Raw genomic sequence first — 19,660 nt, 5'->3', positions numbered from 1 at the left:
TTTCTCCAAACAGTCAAGACAGGCAGCACCTCCGAAGAAAATTGAAATGTTAATTAACAGTACAAAAATATAACAAAGAAAATGTAATGAAATATGAGCTAGACTGATGAAAAAACCCACTACTTTTTAAAGTAACGCTGTCAAACAGCAGCATCAGCGAATAAAGTTTCAGGGGAAGGTAGTTTGTGGTTTCATTGAGATCCTGTTGCATGAATCTGAGGAGGGTAATAGAGGCAGTGCCTTCACATTGCTGTGTTTGACTGATTACCCTGCCAGTACAAAAAAGCGATGCAAAAAAATGTGAAAAAATTATAATTTGATTTTTGTGTCTTGATTTCAATCATTTTAAAAATACCATCCAAAGGTGTGTAATTTTAAATTCACCAAGGCTAACACATAAATATGATAAAAACAGTAATATTATCACAATTATTATTACAATTTAAAATAACTTTATTGTATTTTATAATGTAGTTTATTCCTGTGATGGCAAATCAGAATTTTCAGCAGCCATTATTCCAATCTTCAGTGTCACGTGATCCTTCAGAAATCAGTCTAATATACTAATTTTGTGCTCAAGAAACATTTCTTATTATTATGAATGTTTAAAATAGTCGTGCTGATTATTTTGTGTTTTTTTTTTTTTTTGTGGATTTTCAGTATTCTTTGATGAAAAGAAAGTTTAAAATAACAGAATCTATTTGAAATAGAAATATTTTGTAACACATGCAGGTCTTTATTGTATGGAAGCTTGTTTCCGCCACAGAGTGAAAAATAAAAAAGGTAATTGCGACTTTTTAATCTCACAATTCTGACTTTTTTTCACACAATTGCGAGTTTACATCTCACAATTCGGACTTTTTATCTCAGAATTACTTGATATAAAGTCGCAATTGCAGGTTATAAAGTCAGAATTGCGTGATTTAAAGTCGCAATTGTGTGTTAAGTCAAAATTGCGTGATATAAAGTCGGAATTGCGTGTTATAAAGTCAGAATTATGAGATATAAACTCGCAATTGCGAGAAATATACTTGAAATTCTGACTTTTTCTCAGAATTGCATGTTTATATCTCGCAATTCTGACTTTATAATACGCAATTGGGAGATATAAAGTCAGAATTGCATGATATAAAGTCTATAAAGTGTTATAAAGTCAGAATTGTGAAATATAAACTATTCTGAGGTAAAAAAAAGTTTGTCTTTTTTTCTTAGAATTGGACTTTATATCACAATTGTGAGTTTATATCTCACAATTTTGAGAAAAGATGTCAGATTTGCGAGATATAAACTCGCAATTATGTGTTATAAAGTCAGAATTGAGAGATATAAAGTCAGAATTGCGTGATATAAAGTCGCAATTGCGAGAAAAAAAGTCTGAATTCTGACTTTATAAGACGCAATTCTGACTTTATATCTCTCAATTCTGACTTTATATCTCTCAATTCTGACTTTATAACACGCAATTGCGACTTTATTCACGCAATTCTGAGAAATAAAGTCAGAATTCCGAGATGTAAACTCGCAATTGTGAGACAAAAAGGTCGCAATTATCTTTTAAAATTTTTTATTCTGTGACAGAAACAAGCTTCCATATTATTGTCACTTTTGATGAATTTAATAACTTACTGACCCCAAACTTTTGAATGGTTGTGTATATATGCTATTATTCAGCTGTGAGGGAATAAATACCAATGGTACCATTGTTTAACAACAATCTGATTGTTTAACTGAAAATAAAATCTTTGAAAAAAACGGTCAGTAGACAAAACCTCCATAAAAGTTTTAGAAAATGACATGATCTAGGACCTTTATACAGTGCGTGCCATTGTAAACACTGTACGTCTATCCCTCACAGCCTCGTTTTCATCTGCGTTAAATTCATTATGCCGTCTAACCTGACTCAGGTCTATTTGTAACGCTCTCTTTCTCTGTCTTTTCCTCTTTCTGTCTTGTAGGGGGCGCTGGTTAGCGCTTTGGCCGATGACAGTATTCACATGTGGAACCTGCGACAGAAGAGACCAGCTGTGCTGCACTCGCTCAAGTTCAACAAGGAGAGGTCAGCCTCGGTCACTTAATCTACACTTGCTCTGAGCGTGTGTGTGTGCATGTAGACTGCTGATCAGTGTTAGCGATACATGACTGTGTGTATGGCAGAGCTGGTGTTGTAGAGTCACACTCACATCTGATACCTTTGTTTCACTCTCTTATTATTCCTGTTGGCTTCCACTTGCTCTCTCACTGTTGGTACCCAGGTGCGGCTCAGAACAGTCATTTCTCATAGGGAGGCGAGTCGACATGTGGTCATGTTTGCAAACTTCTGTAGTGGGAAAAGAGCAAATTTAACTAATCCAGGCCGAAGCCTTTTTTTTACACTTTTGAAGGATTAAAAAAAAAAAAATCATATTATAATGTAAATCATTTAGATTTAAAGGAATAGTTTACCAAAAAATGAAAATTCTGTCATCATTTACTCACTTGTTCCAAATCTGTGTGACTTTCTGTCTACTGTGTAACATAAAAGAAGATATTTTAAACATTTTCCATGACACATTCCCTTTGAAAGCATCAAAATGTGATTATTTCAAACAGTATCCTCAACAGAGACATGTCTTCACGCTAAGGACACTTCAATCAGCGTTGTAGATCTGTGGCAAGAATTGAAGAATGTGTGAGACCTTTAATCACACTCATAGCTATAGATCAGTGCAGGAAGGTTGTAACCTTCTGATTCGGTTTGGACAGCTGTTGACTCTGATAAGAGATGAGCCAGCCCTTCACTTATAATCTGCACTGCTTCTCTTGATGAGAGTGACAACTCGCCAACAGCGCCTTTCAGGGTCGAACCGTTTTTTACCGCATAACTGCATGTGTGTGTGCGTGTGTGTGCAGGTCTGTCTGCACATGTGTATCTGCCTCAGAAAATACAGGCAGGGGTCATAGGTGTAGGACTGATGTGTCTGTGTGCTTGACATTTAGAAAGTGTTTCCCTCTGCGACCTGCCTCGTCCCTGAGGCTACAATGGGGCGGCTGTGCCCCTGAGTGCAAACAAAATGTCTCTGTGTGTGAGGAGCTATAAAGTTAATATGAATTGGCATTCATAACCCATTTTGCTTGCGTAATGCGATGCATTTCTGAGTGATTATGTAAAATTAATTTGATTGCATTTTGTTATTATATAAAAAAGTATTATATATAAAAAAATGTAAATTAATGTAACTTGTTTTTCTCTCTGAAAATGCATCCCTTTTCTACTCTCTCTTAACAATTGAGAAGATGCAATCATTTATTCTTTAAAAAAAGAATATTCATCGATTACAGAGATGCAGCTAATAATTATTTTTGGAATAACATGAATTGTTCACAATAATTCTGGGATCACTTTGAATAAAGGGAATAAATGCAAAATGTAAATGGAACTACGCTATACATACAACATACAAAAACGATCAAGTTTCAAATCAAAAGACTTTCCTTGTTGTTGAAGGATGCTTCTTTTGGAAAGTATATTTTTGGGAGGAACAAAGTTCGACCTACTGTCAGGACACTGTGGGCATCACACAAGCTGACGTTCTGACAGGAAGCTGTCGGAAGATGTTACAACAACCAGAGAGGTATGAGAGAGGAACAGCCTGTGAAAAAACACTCTTTTCTGGGCTAGACATTTAAATTGCTCACTGAAAATGCTCTCTAGATTGCATATTAAAGCAGATATGAGGCTGTGTTCTCTAAAAATGCTTTTGCTGTGCTCAAAACATTCTGACTCAAAATAATTCAGCTGATTTAAACACTGCACATTGGTCCCTATACATGTTTACAGAAGGAAATTAATTAGAGCTCATTCAAAGCAGATTCTTTTCTGCCATGTTGTACATCTGCAGCTGGTCAATTATGCGTTTTATATGGTTGGCTTGCCTGAAGCAACATGTTGTTTTTGATTTTGAAGCTTCTTGTTTTTGTTCAGTGAACCTGGAGCATTTAGATCTGCGAAATGAATTTTCCCATATAAAAAATCAATGTTTACATTTCTGGAGCCGTTTTGATTTGACATATACACTGTTTTAGAGATGAAAGAACTCCATCTTGGTGCTGTAACAATGAATGATCAGGGAGGTTGGCATGTTTTTAAGGTTGTTCCTGAATGGATTTGCTCTTTGTGTGGGTGTGTGTGTGTCCCTGCAGGACGAAGGCTCAGGAAAGAGCAAGCCAAATGTCAGGAGTGCAGGGCATCGTCTGTCATGCTAATACACTCATTTAGCTCATTATCACACCGGCACAGAAGCCATCTGAACACAAACACGCACGCCACTCTCACACGTGGATGGCTGTTGATGTTTGTGAATGTGGTTTTTCTGGTTGTTTTAAGTGGAAAAAGGTGGGAGAGAAGCAATGAGTGTGTCTGGGTCAAGCTTTGCCGAATTTGAAGGGACCAAAGTTGCATTATAGGACAAAACTACCTACATGGCAATTGTCCCTATGAGGATAATGGTATAAAAACATACTGAATAACTTAATGAAATAAATTAAATACTGCAAGGTTTTTTAGAGGATTGAAAATATCATTAGCTTAGTATAAAACAAGTCAATGGAATGTCCCAACCATGATAAAAAAACAACAAAAAAACATATGTTTGTGTATTTTGATATGGGCGATAAATCTTGCCTAGTCATCCGGGAATAGACGTGCGGATGTACACTTGCAGATGTCATGTTAAATTCTCTTTACATGATATGCTCTCAGAGTGTCACACGCCGGTTTGACTTGATTATCCACAACAATGGGGCTTGACATTTAATGAACACTAGGAACCAAACAGCAGGAAACGTGAACACAAGACGAAGAACAGACGAAGACCAGGGGCTAAATGAAGGACAGGTGTAGGTGATTAGTTGACGTAGTAACAAACAAAGGTAACTATGGAAACAAACAAGATGACAACGGAAACAGGAACTAAATCACAGGAACTGAAACCAGAAACATCAAGACAAAAGAACATCAAAATACACAGGGAATTGTGACACCAAGTGATGTGATAGATGTGATATATTTTTTTCCTGTGCTAATTAATTAATTAATTAATGATCATCATCTAATAATGGAGAAGGTACCAGAAAAGACATTTGCACAAATTTACGTTTTATTATCTATTGCATATTGCATCCCACGTCACTCCTCTGTTCATCTCTCTGCACTGGCTACCTCTCGCTGCTCGCATCAAGTTCAAGGCATTGACGCTTGCTTACAGATCTATCACAGGCTCAGCTCCCTCCTACTTTCACTCACTCCTACGAGCCTACATCCCTACCAGACACCTACGATCGGTCAACGAGCGACGTCTTGTGGTTCCATCACAGAAAGCCACAAAATCACTTTCCAGAACATTCTCATTCACAGTTCCATGCTGGTGGAACGCTCTCCCCACCCTCATCCGGAATGCAGAATCCCTGACAACATTAAACAAACAGCTGAAAACCCATCTCTTCCGTGAGCACTTACCTTCTTAAATTAAAAAAAATTAAAAAAAAATTAAAAAAACTTTCCCTTTAAAAACCTCACTTATCGTGCTTATGCTACTCTGAATAATGCCTGAACCTCGTATTTTTGAGCACTTCTTGCGTTGTTGTTGTTTTTTGCCTCTTCATGATGACTCGCTTAATTTTAGTCCTAATTTGTAAGTCGCTTTGGATAAAAGCGTCTGCTAAATGACTAAATGTAAATGTAAATGTAAATGCATCTATTGCATCTATTGCATATATGCATTTAATTAGTTATAATGGAAAAGCACATATCTCTTTATCGCTCTCTCTCCCATTCAAACACACACACATACAGTACGTACACTTACTCACTTGTTGTCAGTGATGCTCTGACGATTCTATCAGTAAAATAGTTTAGCAATTTAAAAGCTACATGATGTTTCTCACTAGCGAGGTGCAGATAAACTTAGTTTTGCTATTAGTAGACGCTATTGAGAGACGCACAGACTAAGGTAATTCACACGTGCTTAAGCTCTCTCTCTCTCCTTAATAACTGTATTAGTCTGCTATCAGTGGCTCAAGTCTCCGTTACTAGCTCTAAAATTACGTTTTGCATCCTGTATTTTTCCGCTTCGCATCGTGGCCGCATTACCACCTCGGGTGTGCATTATTTTTCTAATAATTCAACGGTCCGTCGTCAATTATTCCTTACATAATCATTTGATTCCTTCTGAAATCAAATTTAAAATAACACTGCATAGTCTTCACTGTATAAATTAAATGCAGATTAATCCATATTAAAGTTACAAAAGGTAGTTAGTCAAGAACGGTGAGCGATTTTTCTTTGTCCTTTGTTGTTTGATTGACATTAAAGGGATATTTCACCCAAAAAGGAACATTTTGTCATCACTTAATCACCCTCATGTTGTTCCAAACCTGTATGAGTTTTTTTTTTTCTTCTGTTGAAAACAAAAGAAGATATTTTAAAGAATGTTAGTAACCACCAGACAGTTGACAGTAGCCATCAACTTCCATAGTAGGAACAAAAACCACCATGGAAATCAATGGCTACTGTCAACTGTCTGGTGGTTACTAACATTCTTTAAAATATCTTCTTTTGTGTTCAACAGAAGAAAGAAACTCATAGAGGATTGGAACAACTTGAGGATGAGTAAGCGATGACAAAATAAATTTTTTTGGGTGAACTATCCCTTTAAGGACACAGACAGCAGCAGGTATATTAGGCTGCTGTCACTTTAAGACTAATGCACGGATCCAGTATACTGTTACAGATGCGTTATCTTTCTCAACGGTTTTTGTTCACTTAAAGGTGAACTAAGTAACTTTTTTACCTTAACTGAACAGCTTCGGAGTCATTGGAATGGTTATATTACTTATTTCGGGTTGAATGGTGGTCGTTTCGCACCCCCCTGGTGCCCGTGAGCGGAAAATCCGCACTTGCAACTTTGAGCCGGCGGGCCGCCGGCCGCCGCGTCAGGAAGTATCGCGTGATATCAGGTCTCGCGATGTAAACAATTGCTTTACGGCCAAAAGAAATCTGCTAAAATGCTGTCATTATTGCGCTCCCTCACGCTGTTCGAACCCGAATGAAGAAGACGTTTTAAAGAATGTCCCATCTGCTTTGATGTCGTTGATCTATAGCCTCTGGTGTCTGAGAATCACCAACGAGTTTTTACAACAGTGTTGTCAAATATCTATTCCGAAGCTGTGGGGGGAGCTCTAGAGAGAAACCTGCGAGCAAAAAGCGAGAATACAGCGAAGAAATCCCAAAACTACTGAGCCCCGCTTTAAGACATAACTGACTATGTTTACTCGCCAAAACTGGCAGGTTCAAGTGCAAGCAGACGTGAAGGAGAGTTAATTCAGTATTTGCACGCTGTCTGAGACGTGCATTTCTGGGCGAGCGCATTGGATGTTTGCGCACAGAAAACTTTCCACACAGCGAGTAACAAATTGAGTTTCCCTTCTTGAGCTTGAATATTTAAATTGGAAAGTATTAAATTTCCGTGCCGATGCAGCACTGCCCCGTCAACTGTCACGAGCGTTGTTTGTTTGTTCACATTCTCGCAACATTTCATTAGTAGAATAGAATTCGTAATATTACCCACACACTGGCGATTGACACCCTTCAATGTTCTCGCCAAAAGAGGCGAGAGGCTAATGCTGCAGTTGTGCATACTGTGTAGAGCTGTAGTGCAAATATGATTTGAATTATGTGTTTATGAGTGCATTTTGAAAGTTGTTTGTGTGTTCATGCTCTTGGTGTTTTTCACACATACTTACATTTTAAATAACATTACCTGTGTGATTTCTCTAAAAGCTTTTCAAGGGGGAGAAAAATAGAGAGCAGTCCGCAGCCCAACTTGTGACATCTTTCAACGTCTTCTTCAAGCTGATGTGTGTGTGCGTGTGAGTGTTTGTCTGTCTGAAAGACAGAGGAAAGAAATGTGTTGAGTTTGATGCATGGTTTTTCTCTCAACACTCTTCCACTCATGAATATATTCATGATGCTGCAAGGTGCTGGTGTGAAGTGTCGGGGGCAGGTGTGTGTGTGTGCACTAGTGTTGCTGGGAAAAAGGAGTGTGAAAGGGGTGAGAGGCAAGCCGTTTGCACAGCACCAAAACAAACAAGCCTTTTGTTCATAAAATGATACCATGTGCTCTACCTTTTCTGAAAAAAAAACCCCATGTGGTCATCAAGATGTGTCGTGTGAGTTTTGGAAACCGAATATATATTTATAGTCCTAAGACTGAGTAATATAATATTAAACAGAAGCCCAGCACTTTACTCCAGTAACTTTTTTTCCTGCAGTTTTGTCCTTCTAGAATGTACTGCAAAAATTTTAGTTGAGCAAGTAGCAGCTCAGCTAAACAAAGCTTTTTTATGCTCAGGAATGGCAAATTACATGCAAATATATTTAGTTAGGGTTAGGGTTAGGGTTAGGGTTAGTTTTTTTGTGTAATCAAACTGTGTCGTTCCTTGATAAAGCAATTAAAATATCCTGACATTGAATGTACTAAATTCTATATGCTCTAGGCTTTTGGTGCAACCTATCTTACCTGCAGTTCCCACATGAAAATTGTATTTCTCAAAGGTTGCTCTTTCATAGTTAAGTAGACTTGGAAGAAGAGCTGGAAATTATGCTAGGGAAGTTATGAAAAGTCTCAGATGTGTCTCCCTTATTTGTTTAAGGGAAATAAACAAATGAATCAATTGCTGACATGCCAATTGAGCTAAATGTACATGAGTCCATCCTTCTACATCAAATGACCTTTCCACGTAGGAGAGAAAAGCGTCCCATATTTTATAAAACTGAAATGGTTTTTGTTATTCCAGAAGGAACTTCCAAGAGCATAAGTTCCAGTGTATCTAATCCATTGTGCTCTTATGCGAGGTTGCTCAAATATCTGTTTTGCAGCAGTATACTACGTCGTCTTGCAGTGAATTTTGAGCAGCTGAACCCTAGAATTTTAAGTATGATGTATGAGAATACAGACTGCTGGATCAAGATAAAGCGTTGATTTGAACAAAGTCTATGATAGCATGAGATAAAAATAACCTAATATGACACCTGAGAATACAATGGAAATATGTGTTGTCGGGAATCTATCTTATAAATTCAGATAAGAAATCGTATTACGATTTCAGTGGAGACATATGAGGCATTTGTGTTTTGCATGTGAGTGGTTCTATTCATTTATACATTTGATATATTATAAATAATAATAATATGTTTACTCTTTCTTCATCCCTCTTTTTTTTAGGATAACGTTCTGTCATCTGCCCTTCCAAAGTAAATGGTTGTACATTGGCTCGGAACGAGGAAACATCCACATTGTGAATGTGGAGTCCTTTACCCTCTCAGGATACACCATCATGTGGAACAAAGCCATTGAACTGTGAGTGCCACACACACATTTGAAATGAAATGTAATCTCACTGAGTCCAGAAATCTGATTTGTAATATATCATGTGTGTCACATCTGTCATTGTTCCTGTAGCCTTGTTATGTTTTATTTGTAACTAAGCAATCATTTCAATCAAGTGCCATTTTAAATTGTCAATTCACCTGCTCTCCCTCCCTCCATCGCTCTACTCATACTCAGAGTTCTTCAATTATTCATTTTAACATTTTGTCAGCAGTTTTGTTTTCCTCCCTGACCCGTTGAAAAGGCTGCAGTGCCTTTGAGACCCAGACAGTGTAGACACGCGCGGGCACACAGACACACATGCATTTACAGGTGTCGGATCGGATCAGTGGAAGTATAGACAGATGTCCTGTCTCACCTCCTGCTTTAGCACTTACGCATACGAACACTAGCAGACAGACACGTTGTTTCCCTTGCGACAGGAAGGGCAATTGTTGAAAGAGCTGCTCCGCCCTTTGCAGTTGTACCTGTAGTGACAGACTAAAGGGGGCAAGTCAACATGGCTTTACTCTCATGTCACTGAGCAGGGAATTTTCTCCACGGTCTCTCTGACACACACACACACACACACACACACACACACACACACACACACACACACACACACACACACACACGTATATGTCAGTAACAAAATTAGCATAAACCACATTTACTGTCATGGCCTCACTGGTATTATTGGGCAATAAATCGGGTAACAGTTTCACAATTGTAAAGAATAATACATGTTTTGTAATGGGAGGAATCTCATGTGATAACAGGGTTGTACATTATGTATTTTAACAGCTAAATATATTTATGCTAGTAAAAATTATTATCAAATTATTTTAGTTTTAAAATGTATAACAGGTGAGAGGGTTAAACATCTGTGTTTGAAACAAGCTACTTTTCATGCTGGATTATTTTCAAATCAATTACGCAAACATATCTAATACTTCTTACATCAAATATATGCCAACATGGAAAGTGTCTTAAAATCAGTGCCATTTAAGTGTGGATGTAAACCTCCTTTCTATAAAAAAACACACTCAAAATGCACTTCACAGTAGCTACGCCACCGCACAGCAGCAAACCAAGATGGTCTGTGTCTGTTTGAGAGGGAGAAATCTGGCATGCTACTCTGCTGTAGGGATGATAATATGATGGTGGGTGATACGGGCATGATGCCAGGCATTGAGAAAAACAGTTTGTTGCTGCAGGTGTCAGTAGCGGTGAGTTGTTTTAGAGTACGGGGGCATGTAGTTTGGCACTTGACTGTGTGGGCTGTCGGGGGATTAAGGGTGGGCATAATGGAGTGCTGTGATGCCCCACTGACAAGGGGACTCTGAGCCATCTTAGGTGGTAGGGGTGGATGAGATGACAAAAATCCTTATATCACGATATGAGCAATTTTATTTCACGATAACGATATACATATGACAATATAGTTATTTTTGCTTTAAATATAGGTTTTTATATCACCAACATTTTTGATACAATTGAAATTTCATAATTATCGTCACCAATTTCAATGTCACAAAAAACTAATACTAGCCTACGTAAAAAAACAAGCTTACTGAAGACAAGTTAACAGTCAATGATAAAATAAGAACGAAACAACTAATTACAAGCAATAGGACAACAAACTACAACAGAACAAAGAAATAGACCTATCTGAAAAACTTAAAGCACTAGAAATAAAAAAAACACTAGCCTACATAAATTGTATAAAAAAACATGCATATCTTCACTGTAAATTAAATATACATATGTTCTTATTAAAGTGAGACAAAAGAGATTCAGTCTAGAGCATTGAGAGATTTTCTCTTTTTTCGTTGTTTGATGACTGCAGGGTTATTAAGCTTCTGTCTGTTTAAGATCAAATGCATGGGTCTAATGTGCATGGGACACATGCGTTTTCTTTCTCAGCTGTTTATGTTCACTTAAAGCTACACTGTGTAGGATTTTCTCCCATCTAGCGGTGAAATTGTTTATGACTACCAACTGAATATTACTTTCTAGCCCCTCCCATTCCGAGGGCGTTTTAACTCCTACGGTGGCCGTATTATTTCAAATCTGCCGGCAGTCGCGAGTAATCTCCCCCTCGCATTCGTCACGGTGCCACTGAGTGTCAAAACGCGAAAGGCGAAGCTTGAATTTCCAGGTATGTCCCTCTTTGGCTAATGTATTTTCAAGATGGAGGCGCAACATGGCTGCCGCCATTCGAGCGACTCGCTCGTATGTATTCTTAATGGCAGATTCTACGCTTACGAGAATACTTGATTAGTTGGTAGAAGTAATTACACATTAATGAGCACATATCATTTTGAAAGAACAAAGTGTTTTTTGCTAAGAATCAACTTAAAAAATTACACAGTGTAGCTTTAAGACATAAATGACTGTTAACGAGGATACTTGCAAAGACTGGCATTTTTACATATAAGTATATGTGTATTTAACCATTGAAGCCCAATAGGCATCAAAAAACTCTTCATTCTGTCCAGAACCATGTCTGAAATTAGTTCTCTTTCGCTGCTAATTGCGCTTCAATGGTTTTAAATCACTTGTTTTCAAACGGTAATGCTTAAAACGTATGCAAACCATAAGCTTTCGTGACCACGCAGCACAGCAACATCACGTGAGCGTATCCGCGTTAGAGACGATAGTCAAAAAACTCTATCGGTTGACAATTTTCTAACGGTTATTCGTGTCTACCGGTTTATCGCCCACCACCATTAGGTTAAATTTCAAGCTGTACCCAGGTGCATAGACAACGGCATAGGCTATCTAAAGCCAGGCACAAAGAATCGCATCCATGCCCTCCGGACAAGCAGATTGTCTCTGCAATTCGAAACGAGTCTGTGCATGTCTGTTTGTGTGACAGCGCTGTCATAAATCCAGCTCTCTGCCAACAAAGACAGTGTATAGATCTCTCCTTGGCTAAGGTTGAGAAGACGGCAGTAGGTCGTGAGGCATGTTGAGATTGTAAATACAGTCATTAATACAGTATATACCAGATACCTTTATGATGTTTATAGAAGGTCTATTGACTGTCTGACATCCATTTCAGACACTCAATTTGCACAACAGATGTCGTTGCTTAAAGCAAATGGATGCAATCGCATCCACTCCCATCGGTACCAACTGTGTGTGTGCATGTGTAAACGTGCGAAATCCAGGATGCAATTTGCTTACATTTACACACGCACAGTTGGCACCGATGGGAGTGGATGCTGTGCTGTGGTTTTTCCTTATGACAGGAAATTAAACTTCATGTCAACATGCGTTGCTTATAATCAGAGAGAATTTGTGAGAATAGGAGGTACGTGCATTTGCTATAATCATTATTTTGGACCTCAGAAAAGGATTGTGGGTAAGAGGGTGTATGTAGGTGAAACTGGTGAAATTATGTAATCATAAGGTGTCTTGAGTGAATGAGACAGTGCGGAGTGAGGGCGGCAGTTACAGAATGAGATTTTGCCCATCCTATTCTTGTTGCCATGGTGATCGGCTCTCTAAATCCAGCCTGCTCCTCCTAAAGTAAGGGCTAAGAGATAGGAGGGAACTGTGGGGACGTAAATTAGGAATCTTGAGGTCTAAGGAACAGAGTAGTTGACAATCCGTCACCCTCTCAACATGATCGGCACCTTGACCTTTCTGTGTAGGTGCTACTCCTCTCTCATTCTTTCTCTTTTTCTTTCTCGTTCACTCTCTGTCTCTTAACTAAACACACACGTGCATAAACAGGCCTCAGTTTTATGGCAAATGTACTTGTTGACCTCATGAACTGAGTTTGGTTTCTGTCGGGTGAACGCATGCCGCAGATGAAAATGGTGGGATAGTCTTTTTCTTCTCAACTAGATTATCGGGAATTTTATGACATCAGACATAGGAAATTATATGTGAAAATACCCTTAAGACTCCTCTTATGTCATTTTGAAAAGGTGAGGGGTCCCATGTTACAGATTTTTATTCCCGCTGTATCTGTCAGTCACATTTCAGACACCCAACAAACACTGGAGGAGGAAGATGCAGATCAGGACCCCTGTCAGTCGAACCTCCATCACCATAACAGACGTATACTGCTCTGTCTCTCCTCATCACGCTGTAGCTCAACAGAATGTAACTGGAGGGGAGAGAAGGACCCCTGTCTATGCCACGGCTGTCACCACTATAGGCGTCTAAGCCTGTGCCTGAGAGCCGTCAACAGCACAGTTGGCCTGCTGGGTAGTCAGAGGGTACAAAGGAATAAGACTCCTGCCAGTACAGTCAATGCCTTATGGGTGTCCACAGTACAGTCCATGCTAAAGTAACACCTACTGATGGCAAGGCAGCATGTTGTGTAATGTTTAGAGAGAAAGACACCGTAGCCGAGTGTACCAGAACAGCTGATACACTGCCTTTTTACAGCGCCATATTTATTAGGATGAAATATTTTGCTCTGTTTCTTAACTAAAGTAATGAGGGTATATTATTCAGTGGCTGTAAATGAGTGGGCAGTAGTGGTCTTGTAGAATTTTTAGCTTACACCATTGTGTCCCGGGGAGATCTCAAAGCTTCTTTTATGTATTTAATGACATTTTAGCTGTGAATAATCTCGAGGTTGAAACTGACTGTCTGAATGTCAGTGGAGACTTATATATTTCATATTTCAAAAGCCAAATGGTGTAAGTATATGGATGGGAAAATTCATATTGGGTTGCATTTGGACAACATTAAATATAAGATGCCTCTATAGGGGCCTGTCATGAATTATTCGATGCGTTATGTAAAACCCTGTCAAGCTTTGCATGGCAAGAATCCCACTCTTTTGTTAAATCCTTCTCTATTGTTAAAGAGGATATTTTTATGATGAAAACCCTATTTTAGTGGTGATAAAACTATGATCCCAGTTTGTGCTGGACGTTAGTGTTTGGTGCTATGGTGTTTTTTGTGGGATATTGGTGTCTTAGGAATATGTATGGGTATGCATTTGAGTGTTGGTGTGTGTTGAACTGATATTCATTCTATGGTGCATCTTGGGAAACATAATCATACTCATACTTACATGACACAAATGACTACAAACACTACCATTCAAAAGTTTGGGGTCATTTAAAAAAAGAAAGAAAGTAATACTTTTATTTAGTAAGGATGCGTTCAATTGATCAAAGTAATGTAATATTAAAGTTATATTACCTTTATATTCATCATAGAATCCTGAAAAAAAAAAAAATCACGTTTCCACGAATATATGGAACATAACTGTCTTCAACATTGATAATAATAAGAAATGTTTCTTGAGCAGAGCACCATATCAGCATATTAGAATGGTTTCTGAAGGATCATGCGACACTGAAGACTGGAGTAATGATGCTGAAAATTAAGTTTTGCCATTGCAGGAATAAATTACATTTTAAAATAAAATAGAATAAAATAGAAAACAGTTATTTTAAATAGTAATAATATTTCACAATATTATTGTTTTATCTGTATTTGGGATCAAATGAATGCAGCCTTGGCTAGACGTCTTTAAAAAAACAAAAAAAACATCTAATCGGCCACAAACTATGGAACTGTAATGTATATTATATAAAAAATATAAAATGTACATATAGCATGTCCTTTCTCCTTAGTTTCTCTCTATCTCACACACTCAAACACACACATCCCCAAGGATTGTTTCCTCACTGTCTTCATACTATACTTCCTGTCATGTGTTTGAACTCCTCGATCCTCTCCTTGACTTAACACCAATCCCAAATCTGTCTCTCTCCCACAGGTCCTCCAAGGCCCACCCTGGCCCAGTCGTTCACATTAGTGACAATCCTATGGATGAGGGCAAGGTATGGAGATGCCTGCAAAACTACACGAAAACAAATCAACACTCCTTGACATGAATAATGAATTTCCCTTGCGTTGCACAAAGCTTTTGTTTCTTTCTATTCTGAACTCATAAGACATTGCTTTCCTATGGTGCAGCACAGTTCAGTAATTGGGTCTAATCTCACACAGCTTGTTAGCAAATTATGTTGTTTTTGAAAACAAGTGATTGAGAAGATATGAAGGAGATGAACAAATGCTCCAGCTACTTCCAAATGCATCTTTTTAGACATTCATTTTACCTTCGCTAATTGCCAGTGCACAGTCAGAGGGGAGCAGAGAGACCGGCATGCACCTGCTGGGGTTTTGCCTTCGTATGGATGACAAACTGTCTGTCTCTTTCTCTGGCAGCTGGGAGCTCCTCATAGGCGCCTTTACAGTGATGATCCACTCTCTCTCTCTCTCTCTCTCTCTCCCATCCAACATCTGCCCCTGACCGGGGCATCGATCCATAACAGGTCCGCTCAGTTCTTAATGGGTCTTAAAGTCCTTAGAGGCATTGTTTCTCCCTCTTGGCTGACAGAACTCTGACACTTTATCAATTCATATACCATCACTGAATCTCTAAGAAGAACAAAGAGGTTTAATCAGATGACAGGAGACTTGTTGTCACTTTTAAAATACATTTTGATAAATTTCCTGTTCTTTTCCATGCATTTATAATAACTGTGGACTGAAGCTTTGGAGCTTACCATTAAAAGTGCTTTTGCAGTATTTCAAGTCTTCTGAAGTCATACAGTAACTTTGTGTACAGGATAATATTTAAAACAGAAAGTCAAATAAAAGTCATACAGGTTTAAATTATAGAATTTTAATTTCCGGGTGAGCAAATTCTTTAATGATAAATTTGATATATGAAAATCATAACAACTTGCTTTGCACATTTCTTCCACGTTTAAAGCAGATTGGTTTGTCTGATTTATTGATTTTGTTTGAGAATGAATGAAGATTTGTTTTGGATTAGCAATCAGATGAAAGGACTTAAAATTTCTCTGACAGCTATTTAATATTTACTTTGCTGAAACAGTTAGTTTTACTTATAGCTACCTGCATGAACTCTCATCAGTTTACAGACTGACTGTATTTTCCTTCTTTTCTTGTCCCCCCCTCCACATCTTTCTTCTCGTTTTAGCTCATAATAGGATTTGAGTCTGGGATCGTGGTGCTGTGGGATTTGAAATCAAAGAGAGCTGAATCCCGGTACACTTATGATGAGGTATGTATTGTTACAATGTTGTTTTCCGGGCTCCTGACGCCTGCAGTGGCACAAACGCTTAGAATATGGAAATGCGTCACTCAAATATTCATGAGATGTTTTGATTTTTATAAAGGACACTGATTAGATCTCTTTAAGTAGGCATATAGTTCTTCAGCTTGATGCTGCAGCGTCAAAAGAACATCTTTATTTTAGGAGAGGCTGGTTTTAGGGAATGAGTGGCAGTGTGTAGTTTGGATGCTAAGTTCTTCCCATTCTCAATCATTCATTCATATTGACATTTTAGAAATGTTGGGGAGGGACACATTATAAACCTTATCAGCATGACTCATGAATATTAATCAGGTCACAGACAGTTCTTCCAGCTGATTTCCTGAAAGGCAAAGTGAGCAACAACCATAGAAGGATTACAGTTTGTTCAGTCCACAGATCTTGCTTGATCTTAAAACATTGGTAATAAATTAATTTCTGATTTAACAAAGGACACTACCATTCAAAAGTTTGTGCTCAGTGATATTTTTGAATGTTTTTTAAAGAAGTTTCTTTTGCTCACCAAGGCTACTTTTTTTTTTTTATAAATAATACTATAAAACAGTAATATTGTAAAATATGATTACAATTTAACAATTTAAATCTTTTGTAAAATTGGAAATGTCTTTACTGTCTCATTTGATCAATGTAATGCATCATTGCTGAATGAAAGTATACATAAAAAAAAAAAGAAACTTACTGAGCCTCAAACTTATGAATGATTGTTATGTAATTATGTGTAGCTTATTTATAGTCGTTACATTTATAATTTTGTTATACTATATTTGTACCTGAGATGCAAATTATGAACAATGGATCTTTTTTCCCCGATTTGGTACTGTCCTTATAAAAATAAACTCATAATAATAATGAAAAAGTGGATGAATTTTGAGGAATTGAGGAATGTCCTCCTCCAATCATTTGCTCAGTATCTCTTGAATTAGTTGTGAACACTTCATTTCAGCAATTTATTTATTTATTTTTCCAGAGAGTCTTTTTGTCTGCATGTCCTGGGAATTATTTCCATGCATCTGAAGAAACCCCCGTAGAACATAGTTAATCTGCCACTCCAGTTTAAGCTGGTTCGATGGCTTTTGTCAACAGTGGCAGCCAGCGTACATTAGTTATTATGATGAGCATGATGTGCCCAAAGCAAAGTGCAAAGAAATTAAAACCAACACACACTCTGCTTTTTTCCAGACATACAAGCACACACACACACACACGTCAAACCCATCTCTTATTGTAACTCCCTCATTGGTGTGTAAGCGTATGTGTGTGTGTGTGCGCGAGTGAGAGTTAATTTCTCGGAGGACAACTCATCTGTACCCTGATGAATGACTGTGCCTGGCTGGATGTCTGATTTATTCCTGCCTTCATTTAACTTGATTGATTAGTACAGCAGAGATAAATGTCCTACAATTCACTGCTCCGTAGGGGTAGCAAGGTGTCATTTCGGCTCAGCACAGAGTCATGGCTGTACCACGAAACACCATTGCTTGTCTATCAGACCCCCAATAGTGCTTTGCTGTTTCTAATTATGGAGGAGAGTCCAGGGCAAGGCTCAGACAGGTTGATCAGACTGTCTTTAGTTATGCAGATGTTGCCTGGGAACCTTTTTTATCTTTGAAGGGGTCACAGAAGTGCAATAGACAGCAGAATTAACATCATATCAGATCATGGGAAGCTATTAGTGCTGAAGGGGTCACTGAGGTGCAATGAGCAGCAGAATTAGTACTGAGGCGGCGAGGAGCTATGCTGTAATAGATGGATGGAAACGCTGAAATAAGGAAAAGGAGAGCACCAGTGCAAGTAGCATAAAGGATATATGGACAGGCAGTTTGTCTGTATTTTTCTGTGTAATAGAGATTTTTAATAATCTAGCTTTCTCCATCTTCCTTTCCCTCCTCCTCCTCTTTCATGTATTCAGTTTTGTGTGCATAGAGTGATATATACAGCAAGTAGCCTTGCTAACGTGTTCTAAACAGATTTTTTATGTTTATAAGCCGTTGCTAGGGAGTTTTGGGTGGTTTCTAGGGTATTGCTTTCTGGACCAAGTCCTATGATGTGTCTATGATGCTTTAGTGTTGTTAGAGTGATTTTTAGTGCATTGCTGTGTGGTTGCTTGGGTGGTTGGTTGCTAGGGTATTGTTTACTGGACCAAGTCAAAAGAGCCCAACCCCATGTATATGTGATGCTGTAGTATTGTGAGAGGTTGCCAGGGCATTGGTATGTGGTTGCTAAGGTGTTCTGAGTTCATTTTCGGGCCACATACACACGGCAACTAATTGCGGTTGTCAATTCAACTGTTAGTGCTTGAAGGGATAGTTTTATGGAATAAAATTAATGACAATTGTTTTTGAAACAAAAAAAGCTTGTTGAATTGCACTACATGAAAAAAAAATATGCATTGCATTAACCGTGCTTGCATGTTAATGCAATGTATTTTTAGGGCTTGCATTTTTATGGGGTGAAATTCAACATACTTGTATATTTAAGCTGTGAATATTTCAATTCAAAACATTTCACACACATTTTCATTATTAAAAAATTCAATAATCCATATTCACCTTTCAAATTTCACTTCCAAAATATTCATTCTGTTTAAAAATACAACCTATAATATTCGACAGGCAATTTTCGGTCCGTTTTATTTCGCTTTACAAATTCGCTTCCACAAATTCAGTGGTTCAAATTCAACAGAAAATTCAATGTTTCACATCCGGGAGCTGCAGGAATAGCAGTAGATTGCCGTTGCATGATCTCCATCTGCTGTTAGTCATCCTCACCAGCAGGTGGTGCAAGCGTGTGTTGGAGCAAGCATATATGTCACATGCGATGATTATCAGGGCCAGTAAATATGCGTAAAAGATGATCACGGTTACTTTCCCTGTGTAGTTTACAGTGAGGAAAATAAGTATTTGAACACCCTGCTATTTTGCAAGTTCTCCCACTTGGAAATCAAGGAGGGGTCTGAAATTGTCATCGTAGGTGCATGTCCACTGTGAGAGACATAATCAAAAAAAAAAAATCCAGAAATCACAATATATGATTTTTTAAACTATTTATTTGTATGATACAGCTGCAAATAAGTATTTGAACACCTGTCTATCAGCTAGAATTCTGACCCTCAAAGACCTGTTAGTCT

General features: G+C 38.1%; 1 protein-coding gene across 4 annotated transcripts in view; it reads left to right on the top strand.

Annotated features, from left to right (window-relative positions):
- The window catches only part of stxbp5a (syntaxin binding protein 5a (tomosyn)), an 81,781-nt gene that overhangs the window by 33,234 nt on the left and 28,887 nt on the right, over positions 1 to 19,660 (top strand). For all 4 annotated transcript variants that reach the window (XM_084432867.1, XM_084432866.1, XM_084432865.1 and 1 more), the window contains exons 4-7: positions 1,956 to 2,056; positions 9,261 to 9,395; positions 15,166 to 15,229; positions 16,399 to 16,482. In XM_084432867.1, coding sequence (XP_084288993.1) covers positions 1,956 to 2,056; positions 9,261 to 9,395; positions 15,166 to 15,229; positions 16,399 to 16,482 — 384 coding nt within the window. The remainder of the gene's footprint in view (positions 1 to 1,955; positions 2,057 to 9,260; positions 9,396 to 15,165; positions 15,230 to 16,398; positions 16,483 to 19,660) is intronic.

The sequence above is a fragment of the Rutilus rutilus genome, assembly GCF_951802725.1.
Source record: "Rutilus rutilus genome assembly, chromosome: 15".
In the NCBI taxonomy this organism is placed as follows: domain Eukaryota; kingdom Metazoa; phylum Chordata; class Actinopteri; order Cypriniformes; family Leuciscidae; genus Rutilus; species Rutilus rutilus.
The sequence above is the reverse complement of the archived record's forward strand: the minus strand, read 5'-3'. Positions and strand labels throughout refer to the sequence as shown.